At 41.3% G+C, this 15,102-nt stretch overlaps 1 protein-coding gene across 5 annotated transcripts in view; it reads right to left on the minus strand.

Annotated features, from left to right (window-relative positions):
• MYH10 (myosin heavy chain 10) overlaps window positions 1–15,102 on the minus strand; it is a 73,086-nt gene that overhangs the window by 54,985 nt on the left and 2,999 nt on the right. For all 5 annotated transcript variants that reach the window (XM_083597664.1, XM_083597661.1, XM_083597660.1 and 2 more), the window contains exons 2-3: window positions 11,268–11,640; window positions 5,547–5,703 (exon numbers count right to left, since the gene is read on the minus strand). In XM_083597664.1, the coding sequence (XP_083453790.1) occupies window positions 5,547–5,703; window positions 11,268–11,615 (505 nt within the window). In that variant the 5' untranslated portion in view covers window positions 11,616–11,640. The remainder of the gene's footprint in view (window positions 1–5,546; window positions 5,704–11,267; window positions 11,641–15,102) is intronic.

Genomic DNA, 15,102 nt, shown 5'->3' on the forward strand with positions numbered 1-15,102 from the left:
TAGCCGTTTTGCAAACAGAACAGCCTTGTGGACAACTCTGTATATCTAACAGCTTTACTGTATCATAATTCACTGAAAGAAAAGGTCTAAGTTTAGTATAATCATTTAAATTATCTTATACAGTGGATGCTTGGGTTGCAAACGTGATCCATGCGGGATGCACGTTCGCAACCTGCAGCGGCGCGTCTGTGCACGCTCAGGTTGTGATTCGGCGCTTCTGCCCAAACCCCTGAAACCCGGAAGTAACCCACTCCGGTACTTCCGGGTTTTGGTGGGTCCGTAACCTGAAAAAACGCAACCTGAAGCGTCTGTAACCTGAGGTATGACTGTATGTTACTAAGCTGGGGATCAAATTTCCCTCCCACTGATCTACTAAAGCATTCACCCTTCAACAGCCCAACAGGCAAGCATAAATGACTGAACAAGAACTTATCATCTGTAGTTTGGTATCAAGTGCCACTCAATCAAACGCATGCTTATTCACAGCTACCATCAAATTCAATGGGATTTACTCCCAAGTGTGCAAAATCTTACAGCCTCCACATAAAAGCAAGTACTTCAAGCGGTGGTAGAGATGTAGCTCTGCACAGTGTTACGTGCTGCTGCTTTTTGCATTTTGAGAGCATGCATCTAAGGTCAGCACAAGGCAAACATCACATACAATTTACACATGTGCATGCTTCTCCCTAACCCAAAAAAGTGTTAGAAACATGCAATTATTAATCCACCCACCACAACCAAGGCTTGGTCCTGTATAATCATATCAATAATGTGCTTATCTAGGGCTGTCACATGTGGACTTGTCAGAATTTTGTCGCCCCGTTGCAGAGGACAGGAAAAGAATGAGCTAGGGCTTTATGCTAACCATTTTATGTAAGCAATTTTTAAATCAAGGTACTACCAAATTTATCTTTTAGCATTCTATTCTATCAAAGTTTACTGAAGCAGAAAAGACAAGAGGATGCAATTCATTTAACCAGCCCCATCCACTGAAGCCTTGCACAAGGACTGCGACCTGTGCAAGGGTACTCCCCCCCCCCACTCCCCTCAGCATCCCCCCAAAACTGTCTGGGAATTTTGTGGGGTGGGGGAGAATCCCAAGAACAGGGGGCAGAAGAGGGAGATTTCAGCTTGCCACCCTTAGAAGAATGTCACAGTGAATTCCAGCCAGAGGCATTATCTTGAAAAAAGGCAACGAAGCAAAGCAAATGCTTAAAATGTTTCTTTATCCTGAAAAGGGGGCGGGGGAAGGGATGCTATCCACTAGTTTGTAACCTCTACCTTTGGCTTCAAACCTGATCGGCCAGAAGTTTTCTTCCTTCATGAATTTTTATCTTTAAAGTAAGCAAGCCTGCTTTTCCTGCATTCCTAGAGAACACTCACTTATCTCCTCCTTCTCGTCTGTGTACCTCCAAGATTTCTTCCAGTTATCAAACACTGCGAGAAATCATATGCTTATTTGGAATACTGTGTACCGTTTCTGGTCACTTCACCTCAAAAAGGATAATTGCAGAGTTGGAAAAGGTTCAGAAAAAAAGGCAACCAAAATGATCAAAAAAAGAAGTGGAGAAACTCCCCTGTGAAGAAAGATTAGTTTCGAGAAAAAGCAAGAGGGGACAATGTATGCAGGGTGTGGAGAAAGTGGTTAGAATTTTTTTACCTCCCACTCAGAAGAACTCATGGACAACCAGTGAAACTGAATGTTGAAGGAGAAAGCACTCTTTCACACACCATACAGCTAAACTATGGTATTTGCTCCCAGGAGAGGCTGTGATGGCCACCAACTTAGATGGCTCTAAAATAAGATTAGACAAATTCATAGAGGATAATGCTATCAGTTTCTGGGCCAAGGCTCTACAGATGTAGTTGGTTTCCAACTCCCATCACCCCCCTGAACATGCCCCTGGGGCTGCTGGGAGATGGAGTCCAACAAAACCTGGAGGGCCATAGCTTCCCAGCCCCTGCTGTAGGATATCCCACACACAGCACGGCACAAAGACCTTGAAAACGAACATTCAACTTGACTGAATTTACTGTTAGGCACAGTTGATGCAGCAGTTCGAAGAGAATAGCCAGACTCCTGCTCCACTTCCTGCATATGACAAAGACACAATTCATCTGACATTTTCCAGTTCTTCCCTGCACACTTAAAAACCCGTCTTGTTCTAATCCGCTGCAACACTATCATTAAATTTTATAAAAGCAGACTTTGTTTACCAACTCTTGGGTCTGTCCAAGCCCCATGAAGAGCTAAGTGAGGCTTTAGCAGGGTTGGCAGTTTGACAGAAGCACAACTGCAACCCATTCAAAGTGCAAGGAAGATAAAGTAGGAAGAACGGCAAAATAAAGAAGAAAAAAAGAAAAGATACCCAAACTCCGTAGGTCCTTCTGCAAACTTTCAGCTAGCTGGAAAGCTAGGAATACAATAAGAACTGAATAGTTTTGAAGACCAAGCATATCAATACAGTATGAATCTGGCCAAACTTACAGGAACAAGCAGAACAATTTAGTTAGGCCAGTGAGAGAGTTTAGCAATATGTTAGTACTATGTTAGTACTACTGTATGTTAGTACTACTGAATAATGGAGGAAAGAAACCCCCCACAACTGACAATACATTTTGAACTTCATCCAGATCAAACCTGTAAGGAAATTTGAGGAGCTGCAAATATGACTTCCTAAATTCTGTGGTGGATTTTCTGGATGTAACTAAATTCCTTTCATAGCGGCCTACGCTAGATGAGGATTCTAGACATCATATATGCCACAAGAAACCTGAGGCCTCCACGCCTACTTCAAAGTGCAGATACTTCCCCTATTACACCAGAGAGCCAATTTTCAGATGCTTTGCAGTAGCTCAACCTGAAACCCCCTCCAGTTTCGCAATTTTGATATGCAGATAAAAAATAGCGTACATCCATTTTTTAAGTAGAATTTTGGTTTTTCTCATCTTTCCTGTAAATTCTGAGAAAATCTAGTAATCACCAGCACACTGTCCAAATTTAATTTCCCCCCCAGGAAGCTAGACACCGTGTGAGATAGAAACCCCCCCCCCAAGCTCCTCCACTTCCCCAAACAGAATAAATGGCCTAAATGACCCTCAACGCAGTGGTACAAATTTTAAAAGCACAGAAGTTGTCCTCAAGACGCAAGCAGCTTAGTTAAGCCTGCCTTTAAAAGAGTAGCACAAATCATCCCTAATGTAATTCAGAAGATTCTTCAAGCTCTCCCCTCAGTGGTTACTCCCGCCTAAGTTGAAGGCTTGGATACCTAGAGAGCAGCGTGACTGCTTTTCTCCGAATTCCTTGTGTCCCTGCATGATCACTGAGGTCTTTGTGGGAGTCACTTTTAGTGGTCCACCATGGCTCAAATCCATAGTTGGTATCCAACAGGAGCTGTACACTTAGTATTACTGGCCCCATTTTAGGGAACTCCCTTCCAGTTAATGTCAGGCAGCAGCCACCACCATTCCCCGCCACCCCCCCCAAAAAAAACTTCTGGTGCCTACTGAAGACTTTATTATTATTATTATTATTATTATTATTATTATTATTATTCCAGCGGGCATTGTAATTGAGGTTTGATTTTATAGTTTTGACTGATTTATATTTTTTGCACTGTATTCCTGCAAACCACTTAAGAGACGACTGTAGTTAAGCAGTATATAAATTGTTTGATATATAAATAAATCATGCACGTGTCCCCAGTCCTGGAGGCAGAGAGCACAGCTTTTCAGTGCTCTGCCTTTCATGTACCAGAAGCAACAACTGTAGTTTTAATAATGACAAGTGTTAAAGCACAACAGCTGCCAAGTGCTCCATTCTCCATTCTCCTTTCCTCACTTGGCAGTGAAGTCATGGAACAGAATTATCTCCTCAAAGCCTATTGCCTGAAATTTATTCCCATTTCCCATTTGAGAGAGGCCAAAACTTGAGGGCTCCAATTAATGTTAAACATCATGCTAACAGCCTTTAATGCATTAATGTCTATTAAGGCAATTTAACCATTCATAAAAGATTCTGCTGACAAACTCCAGGGATAACAATGTGATTAGCGAGAAGCAGAAGCCCCCAAGGGGCAAATTTTCTGCAAGTGGTTTCATTTAGTCTGCAAAGTCTTCCATAAGTACTAAGCATCTCTTCGAGTGTAGAACGTGGAGTCCCTCTGCCCCAGGGATCGCCACTGGGACCTGTGCTTTTCAACTTGTTCATAAACTATCTAGAGTTGGGAGTCAGCAGGGAAGTAGCCAGGTTTGTTGATGGTGGTAAATTGTTCAGGGTGGTTAAAACAAAGCAGTGTTGTGAAGCTTTCCAAAAGGATCTCTCCAAACTGAGAGAATGCATGGGAAAATGACAAATACAACTCAATTTTAAAAATGATAAACATCAGGGCGAAAACCAGTATCTCTAAGTGATACCCACTACTCCCATGTAGTTTTCTTTAACAGGTAAACATAAAGGCCCCCTGGCCGGTTGAGTCGAGTCAAAGTTTTATTTCATAACCCTGAAAGGATAGATAAAAAGACAGAATATTTGAGTACCGGCAATAGGCTTTGAACAGGATTCAGTTGCACAATGGCAATTGGAAAATCCAAGAACTAGATCTCTCTCTCTCTCTCTCTCTCTCTCTCTGTGTGTGTGTGTGTGTGTGTGTTTGTGTTTGTGTGGTGCCCTAAAAAGTCTTCCCCATTTTAATTATATTAGCTGCCTACTAACTGAAGTTCTTAAGATGGCAGAGTATAAATATATCAAATAACCACAACCTATGAAGGCCAAGGGAAAAGTGAAACAGGTCAGTTTTACCAACAGGAAGGTGAAAATGTAGCATATAGATAGATGGATAGGCAGATACTGAAAATGATTCCCAGCTACGTATTCAACACTTTGAAGTGTGCAGAAACCCTGAAAATGCTGTAGCATAATCTTCTTGTAGCCATTTTTCACAGCATCCCATGCGTGAAACAGAAGCCATGCATCCAACTCCTCAAGTAGCAAGGGAAATATGAAGTTTGAAAATCTGCACCTTCACAGTAGGGTTCACCCCTCCCTCCGCATAGTCAGTTTCAGAATTAGTTCTCACTAAAAAGCTTGGAGGGGGAGAGATAATTCATCTGAGGTTTTAATTAATTTAACCACCATCGAAGAACTTGTCAGACAGTGGTATTTGGGTAATTGAGAACTTAGCAAGATGTGGTAGGTAGAGTAACATTTTACTCTATAGTGCATTATTTGGGTGTTTCTATATTTAACAATATGGCATACAAACTGATTGAAACATCTGTGCAGTAAGCAAAATTTGTGAAATCCATATTTAGGATGTCTCCAATGTGATTTGTAACATTTTTTTAAATATACTGATAGCTACCTTAATAACTTTCATTGGTAGCCACGGTATGGATATATCAAATAACCTATGAAGTCATTGGGAAAGTATAAACAGGTCAGTTTTACCGACAGAAAGGTGCAAATGTAGCATACGAATAGGCAGATACCGAAAATGATTCCCAGCTGCATACTTAACACTCTACGTTTAAAGTGTGCATCTTACCTTGCAACATGCATCGATATGCTGATTCGGATATTGCATAAATATGTGGAGGCATCTCATGGCGTTTCTTTCCTCTGTACATTTCGATGATGTTCTCAGAGTAAATTGGGAGGTTCTTGTAAGGATTTATGACTACACAGAAGAGCCCGGAGTATGTCTACAGGGAGGGGGAAGAAAAGTTGATTAGTCTCTCCCAACCTGCATTAACCTAACCTGTATGTACTACTGTTTAAATTTTTTTACTGATTGTTAAATAAATAAAACTTTTTCCCCATTATCTTTGGTTTAATTCACGATGCTAAACTGTGGCTAAGAGTGAACAGGAAAGCATGCAGGTGCAGAGTTATAAAATAGTGGCTACTTCACTCCTACTGCGTTGTTGGAAAATAAGCCACGGGTTGGCTTAGAATTACACATGAACCCAGGCTCATGGATTGTCTAAACTATGGTTTGTCCTGCAACCAAGGTTTGCTTTTGGTTTACACCTTGTGGTTTGTCAAACCACATGCCTAGCAGGAGCAGAGAGGAGAAAGATGCTTGTTATTTTCTAAATATGCAACAACATGCTTGCTCTTTCACATACTGCCATAATTCGGCTTAGCGTGACATGCAAACTGAGCCACTGATTCCTATCCATCCTGTCCTTAACCACACAATGCTCAATGCTTTGTTTTTGTTCAGAAACATACACAATGTACTGTTAGCTTACACACATTTCACTCCTGCATAGATACAAACAAGCAAGTGGGGAAGACATGTTCCACACTACAGCATTATTGAAATAAAGGTACTTGGTGGGTCTTTTAGAAGACTTCAGCTGCAAAAGATAGTTTACCTCAACGTCGGGGATGGGACAAGGTCCGGAGCTGATGTTTATTTGCCCTCCCTACTTAAACCAGCAGAGGAAAAATTCAGATGACAACCAAGCACATAGAAAGAGTGTTGCATTTCGCTGGTGCACAAAAAGACTTTGCTTACTGGATCTTGGATGGACTGGTGACATCTCACAGGAACCTCCAGAACCTGCATGAGACCTTGCCAGAGCCTAATAAGCAATGTAGAGGGCTTAAAAGCTCTCTCTGCCTTCCGGGTGGGGCAAGGCCCACTCGGCGCACCAGCTTCAGAAAGGTAGGGGTGGTCCCATGGAGGCGGGGGGGGGGGATTCTGTGGTTGTTCTGATTATAAATGATTTCAGCTTTATGCACAATCCCCCTGAAAATTACCCTGTGCAAGTTGCAAGCCTACTATGACCGCAGTCTGGGCATGGATAATGGAAAAGCTCTAGTCTCAAGACTGATGCTAGTACCTCTTTGCATAACTAGATTCCCCATTTGTGGCAAGTCAGAGTCTTGCTGGATTTTAAGCCAAAGATATTAGACCATCTTAAAACACAGGCCCAAATATCTTTTTTGAAGTTCTGCTTCTCAAGTGAGGGAACAATATACAATCTGTAGCAGTAGCAGCATACAAACCTGTGTCCTATATTCCCCTTCCTCAGTAGTGCACTGTTCTACAACTTTCTTAAGATTTGGGGTCCTCACTTCAGCTGCCACTTCCTAAGGAGGAACAGAACACTTTTCTGCTAGCGGGCTTCTCAATTCCATAAGTACAAGGCTAGTTTATCTATGCCATACTATTAAGTAGCCTAGAAATGGGAACGTTATATTTAAAAAAAGCAATAAAAGAGAAGACCATCATATGCGCTGTTCTACAACTCATGTTAGTGTGAAGATTTAACCTAATAGCACTGAACAAGATGAAAAACAGATCAAAGTACACACATATAAAAAAAGTGAATGCGTGTCTTGAGGTAAAGGTAAAGGGACCCCTGACCATTAGGTCCAGTCGTGACCGACTCTGGGGTTGCGGCACTCATCTTCCTTTATTGGCTGAGGGAGCCAGCGTACAGCTTCCGGGTCATGTGGCCACCATGACTAAGCCGCTTCTGGCGAACCAGAGCAGCGCACGGAAACGCCGTTTACCTTCCCGATGGAGTGTTACCTATTTATCTACTTGCACTTTGATGTACTTTCGAACTGCTAGGTTGGCAGGAGCAGGGACTGAGCAATGGGCGCTTACCCCATCACAGGGATTCGAACCGCCGACCTTCTGATCGGCAAGTCCTAGGCTCTGTGGTTAACCCACAGCTACACCTGCGTTCCGTCTTGAGGTAGCATGGGGGAAATACTTATTTATGCCTCCTTATCAGCAGGTTTTTGAAACTGAATGCTACTACAACACTAGACAGTATTGCTTAGTAATTTGAAATCTACATAAAGCCCACAAAGCATCCTGAAGGAAAATATGGTACAATCTGTCATAGTTATCATTGGCGTGTGGATATTTGTGGAACCCTGTCAAGAGTACATTCCAGCATTCCTAGCCCCTTTTGAACAATAAGACCTAAGACTTGTTCTTCAAGAAAAGGAAGCTATCAGTTGCTTGAATTTGGCAGGGTTTTCAATTGCTTATCATGTAAGCATTGAAAAATATTATATTCAATTTAATTATAATTTCATTATCACAGAATGCGTATGTCCTTTACACTGATCCTAGCAGTTTAGTCTGGTACATCTGTACTTCTGCAAAGTGAAGAATTCGTAGAGAAATTAGTAGCTGGTACAATCACAATAGCCAAAGCAAGAATTCTGGTGTGTTTTTTTAAATAAAATCAAGTCTCTAGTCATCCTACAGAAGCTCAAAAGCGGCCTCTGGTCACAAAGAAAAGTTTATGTACCCCACATAATTTCGTAATCACTTCCTCCTAAACCCCCTATTGTCTACCACTTTCTCAGCTCTCTGGGGGCAGCCCTTAAGACAACTCACAAAAAACGCCCAAATCAACCACTTGATACAAAACACAGTGCAAAGTAAATTTGCATTGTATTGATTTTCATGGTTTATTTTGAAAAGTAGAAGGCAAGTTTCCGCAGTACAGTATTTCCTGATTCACTGAATACAAATGTGGTGTTGCATTTGGCTACAGCTCCTCTTTCAAATACCATTTTATAGCTCAAACACAAATTTTCCTTTCCTAATGCAATTTAAATATGAATTTCTTCACTTCAGGTGTTTCTAAAACAGAAGGATGCATAAACTGTTTTGCCTAGAATATGTGGTATAATATGACTCAACTCAAAACTGTGATTTAAACATTTCAGGTATTATTAATGTTGACTTCCTTTTCTTGGTGTAGAAATTAAGATCTAGGCCAGTGCCAATAATATGCCACACAGCAACTGGACTGTTCAATTACAGTTATTCACTTTGAACTAGACCTCAAAATAAGTTGTACAAATCTCAGATCTGGCATGGAAAGATTCAGATTTTGAAATTTTAAACATTTCCATTAGAAATGTTATATTGAGAGCCACCTAAAGATCAAAATCAAGAGTCTTTCCAGGGCTGCTACCCCCCTTTTAAAAGAAGTGGGGTGTGGGGAATTGAACCAAGGATCTTCTACATGCACAGCATGTGCCCTACCATTGAGCTACAGCTCTCCCCTTGAGCTTTTACTACCTTCTTAATATGTGTATTGGATAAATGTAGGATATACCAATGGATAAACCCAGGACCCTAAGGTGATGTTATTTCTAGATACTGTGCTGGGGTTTCCTCTGCGCCCACCCCCCTTTGTAGTTCTTCCTTGCTTTTTCTTCTGTCTTGAGAAAACAGAGTAGAAAGAAATATATTAGTGAAAGACAGAAGGGGGTTTGAAGTTTCAAGTTTTCTTGTTGTGCCTTGTCATATGAACATATGAAAGGGGAAGGAGCATGAATCAGCTATTTGAGTATGTAGGGTGCAGCAGACTGCTATTGTTTGACTACATTCAGTATTGGAGGGAGGGGAGAAGGAATTTATAAGCTTATGTGAAGTTATTTACTGTTATCCAAAAACCATGTAACGGGCGGAAGTGTGACTTTCGGAGTTATTTAGGTGGGCTGAGAAAATATTGCCACTGTTACTATTTTTTTGAAAAAATGGGGGAAAGTTGAGTGATTTTAAAAGGAGATTAATATTTTAAAAATTTTAAAATATTAATATTTGTATTTTAAAAATTAATATTTGTATTTAATTTGGTATCGCCAAACATGCAGCCACTATAAGATTCTGAAAGATGGGGCACATTGAACTAGAAGTCCACCAATGCAAATTGACCCAATGTCCATTGTCATACACAATCTGGCAAGGAATATGATAGACAGTCATAGTGGGAGTAAGACTGGTACCAAGGCAAAACAGATAAAAATCTAAAAATTGTGAGACTTTTTAAAAATAGCCAGTAAGGAAATCATGTGTATTTCTTGGGGGATTGTATTCCATGAGTAAGGGGCCACCAGTGAAGACCACTTGTCTTCGATATCATTCAACTTTTACCACACAGAGTCTGGTTTACTAAAGCAGTTTCTAGGTTCAGATATAAAGGGAGACTGTGGTTTAAGAAACCCTAAAAGTTTTATATTATGGCATGTGATGAAAAGAGGAAAAAATATGGACACAATGCTCCTTTTTTCAGTCAAATAAAACACATGTTATTTGGCCATTACTGTCATACCTAAGCCATGCCTGTAAGTCAAAACTAGCACCTTGCATTGTGCACAGGACACAATGCAACGTATACTTCGGAGCACAGATATAATTTGGTTCCAACAAACCCAACCCTAGATAATCTACCACATTCTGTGCCTGTGGAAAATTCTGTTTTCAGGGGCACGCCCTACACAGAGCACATTACAGGTGTCTGGTCCTTTGAAGGTGATTTGAATTATCCAACAATAAGAGATGCCAACCATCAAGCAGAAATGCCTAGCTGAAATCCAGCCAAGAAAGCTGAATATGCATAGCGATTACTAAAGTCGACTGACAAGGAGGAAATAAGCCACATCTAGAACAGGAATCCTAAACTCCCAAAGGCCACAGGGCCTGCCAGCTATCATCACTTCCACCTTGCCAAGATTCAACTTCATTTGGTTCACCTGTATCCAGCTCCTGACCATGTCCAAACACTGAATAAGCATTCTAAGGACAGGTGCCGCCCTGGAAGAAAAAGTCAAGGCTGCATATCCTCACCAGTTGCAGTAGCAGCTTGCAAGTCATCTCTCCTATCTTCCTAACACTGCATGTTGCTGCTAGTTACCTAAGAGGGGGAGGCAAGGCCACAGCATTGGGGGAGTCAGGTTAGCTCCCTGATGCTTTGTCCATCCCCCTCTCAGTAACAACAGTGGTGCTTGGGAAGGTAGGAGAGCAATGTTTCACCCATGCCACCTCTCTTGACCACTACTGACTACTTGTCTATGCTCCAAAACTATGACCAAGCCCAGGGGCAAAAACCTCATCATTCTTTTTTACCACCCCAAATCGAAGAACAAAAGTGAAACTTGGAAAGAATAGGTTCCAGTCACACAATGAAGAGATGTTCGTGACCAGTTTCAAAGCCTTCCTGGCCACAAATGCTGAAGCATTCAAAAATGTTTTGTGTGTCCTGGTCACCTTATCACTACCCCACAGTCAAAAGTATCAAGAGCCACAGACTATCTAATAAGAAAAAGTAGGGTGATTATCAGAACCCTAACCACACTGTGGATCAAGTTACAAGTTATACATAACATCAGGCTGGCATTAAAAAAGATACAGGTACTTTTTCACATTTCAGTCAATAAGGAAGCTGTTGTTGGTGGCTCCCATGGTCCAGTAAAGGCCAGTCAAATAATTATTACTTACATAAATGAGCCCAGAGTAGTATCGGTCCTTCAAATTATGTAGAACAGAGGCCTCATTTAAGCAGGTTAATTCTGCCATGTCTTCCACTTTAGAAAATTTGGGAGGGTTCATCTTCTGAATGTCATCTTTGTTGACAACCGCTTTCTTCCCATTCTCAGCCAGTTCAACCAGCACTTCATCTCCCCTCTCCTCTTTGATGCTTGCAGCTTCAAAGCCATGACGTTCTGAAGGAATCCACACAAGTTTTTTAGCAGTCCAGTCAGCCTGTGTAGCAGGGTTGTAGATTACTGCCCTGTCCACGAAGAGATATCTCTCAGGGTCCTCCTGTCCTATCCTCTGCGCCATCATGAGGGAATTAACAAATAACTGCAACCTAGGGGGGGGGGGTGAAAACAGAAGTAGAAGTCACTATTAATACATGAACCTGAATTGGCTGGTTTCTCAAACTCAGCAGATTCTATAGCCAGAGCACTGAATAATCTCAAGGATGTATACCCAAATAGGGGATTTAGCAGATTCTGCAGAAATGGATGCTTATGAAAGCGAAACATCCTATGAAACCAGGCCATTTCTGTAAAAGAAGCATATTTGCTCCAATGTAATGCTCATGCTTGCTTAGTAAGAGCCCCATCTGTAGCCATGCAAGTATCTGCATTTCAGCTTGTTTTTCCCATTTACTTTCAATGCACTGACACTGCAGTCCACCAAGACAAAGGTGGTACAGTGGTACCTTGGGTTAAGTACTTAATTCGTTCCGGAGGTCTGTTCTTAACCTGAAACTGTTCTTAACCTGAAGCACCACTTTAGCTAATGGGGCCTCCTGCTGCTGCCGCGCCGCCGAAGCACAATTTCTGTTCTCATCCTGAAGCAAAGTTCTTAACCTGAAGCACTATTTCTGGGTTAGCGGAGTCTGTAACCTGAAGCGTATGTAACCTGAAGCATATGTAACCCGAGGTACCACTGTATTGTGGTCTAAACCACTGAACCTCTTGGGCTTGCTGATTGTAAGGTCAGCAGTTTGAATCCATGTGACGGGGTGAGCTCCCATTGTTTTGTCCCAGCTCCTGCCAACCTAGCAGCTCAAAAGCGTAACAGCACCAGTAGATAAATAGGTACCAGAGTCGAGGGGAAGGTAAATAGCGTTCCCATGTGCTCTGGCTTCTGTCACGGTGTCCCGTTGCACCAGTTGTGTTTTAGTTATGCTGGCCACATGACTCAGAAAGCTGTCTGTGGACAAACTCCAGTTGATTGAACTTAACGGTCCAGTCAAACCAAAGGCTGAAATCTTATAAACATTTAAGCTAGGGACAAATATTCAACTCTACGGGGCTTGTTTTCAATTAAACATGTACACCACATTGCACTTTCTTATGCCAAAGTACTTTGATGCAGGATACCAGTTTCTGTATAGAATGGCTTTAACTTTATAAAGTTATATTCAGTACTGTTAGTAAAGTTATATTTAGTACTGCTTTTGGTGCAGTAACAGAAATAATAGAATACCACTCCATGACAGCTCCATAGCGGTCAGTGCATTCAGTAGTTTCACAACTACCTGTCCAATACATAATAAGAAGCATCAGCAACTTCTGAAGGAGGATAAACCAGCTGAGTTGCCAGCTAGGCTCTGCTGGAAGATGGTAGGCAAACAGAAGCAGTGTTCGAAATTCCCCAAGCGCCAGGTACATTTTGCTACTGGCGTAGGTCCAACTGCAACTACCTTGAGATTTCTGGACGCCAAGGTTGACAAACATACGTTTAAAAACCTCTGCCTTAGTACAGAGTGAATTTCCACTGTGTGTTTTTCTACTTCTTGCATACTGGGAAAAGTGAACTGTTGTACAGTCAAGCAATGTAGTTGAGATCACAGAATCATAGAATTGTAGCACTGGAAGAGACCCCGAGGGTCATCTGGCCCAACCTCCTAGTCCATTGTGGCGACTGTAACCTAGGTTTAAGGTGCCATTTGGCACCTAGCTTATATATCCAAGTTTCTAACACTGAACAGAAGAGGCAGCTTGGAGATTTCAAAGGGCAAAATTCCAATGTAACGAAAGTAAAGATTCCATCCATAGTAAGCCTGATAAACGCTGAGGAACTTAGGAGTGTTCCCCAGCCTTCTCATCTGGAAGAACTATAATACTGTACCATATTTCCAGTATGCTGTTTACTGTCCTTCAAGTGACCCTGGACTAGAGTGGTAGAAGAAATGTTTCCTTTCATTCTGTCTTCCAGAAGGCCCTATCTAAGTCTTCAATGGGATGCGTAAAGATGAATTATAAGCAGGAGCTCCGAGAAACCATTTAGCAGTCTGAACCTTAGTTCAGGGGATTTTTGGCTGGAGATGTGCAATCAACTTAAAACAAGCACCTTTTCCTCTGAATGAAGATAAATACCCAATTAACCTAGTATCTTTAACTCTCCAATCCAGGCATAGGCAAACTCAGCCCTCCATTTGTTTTGGGACTACAATTCCCATCATCCCTGACCACTAGTCCTGTTAGCTAGGGATGATGGGAATTGTAGTCCCAAAACATCTGGAGGGCCGACTTTGTCTATGACTGCTCCAATCCTTCTTTTGATACAAAATTATTCCTTATGGGTAACCTACAGCCCTAAGCCTAATTACAAAAGCTACCCGCTTCTCTGGGAAAAGCAATCAGTTCCTCCTTCAGCAGCCAGCTGGGCAGGGAGTAAGAGACTGTGGTTCCAGAGAAAGAAAGGAAAGCCCCCCCCCCCCCGGTCCTGTGTACTTTTGGCTTTGGCATATCCATTCCGACTACCAGCATGTGGCTGTTGACCAAAAAAAGCAAAGGTTCCCCACCAATGCTGTAATACCAGCCATACTTAAATCTTCAGGAGAATCACTTCAATAAAATTCCTAAACTCAGATCTGCTTGGTCATAAGTCTAGAAATAGTGACCAGCATAACTTAAGCATGGCACTTAAGCATAGGTGACATAAAATGCATGTTAGTAGCTATGACTGCAAAATAAATGTTAAGACTATGTGTAATACTGGAACATAAACATGGGAATGTTAATCCATAGCAGAATAATACTTCTGAAAATAATCAATTACAGCAGTTTTAATGAAATTACATTATTTCTGCCATAGCCAAGACACGTATATAGAAATATATTGTCAGCATAGAATCAAGTTTAAGAAATTTAGGCAGAAACTTAAGAGACCAAGTAAAATGAAGTTCTGTGCTGTGCATTTCCTTTGATAATAAGTTACCTGAAACTTACTACAGACACAAAATGCCAGCCAACAAATTCACTTGGATGTGCTCTGGAGCTGAACCAAAGTTTTACTGATCCTGGAACAGTAAGGCAATCAAAGGGCAGATGTTCAGATTTGATGCAACTGGTAATGTTTTGAAATATATCAAATTTAACAGTGAAGAGGACACTATCTAAAGTTAAGGAAACATATTGCTTCATTGATTTATTTGATCCATTGCATAACTACCATATCCAATCCAACCCTGCTTTGTCTAAAAACATGGTCAAGCAAGTTAAAATGTTAATTCTCCCCATGAAAGATAAAATTCATGATGTGTTAAGTAGGTATCATGGAATTATGTTTTGCTAGGATGCCTTCCAAATGCAAGTATTTGCTATCTTATTTTTTAGCATATAAATCATTTTAATATAATGGACAACACTTTTGTAAAGATTACCAAAAAATAAAAATAAAGCTGCCCAACGTAACATTCATTTACAAATACAGTGGTACCTCAGGTTGCATACGCTTCAGGTTACATACTCCGCTAACCCAGAAATAGTGCTTCAGGTTAAGAACTTTCAGGATGAGAACAGAAATTGTGCTC

Source organism: Podarcis filfolensis (genome assembly GCF_964270895.1).
Source record: "Podarcis filfolensis genome assembly, chromosome: 2".
NCBI classification, from domain to species: Eukaryota; Metazoa; Chordata; class Lepidosauria; order Squamata; family Lacertidae; genus Podarcis; species Podarcis filfolensis.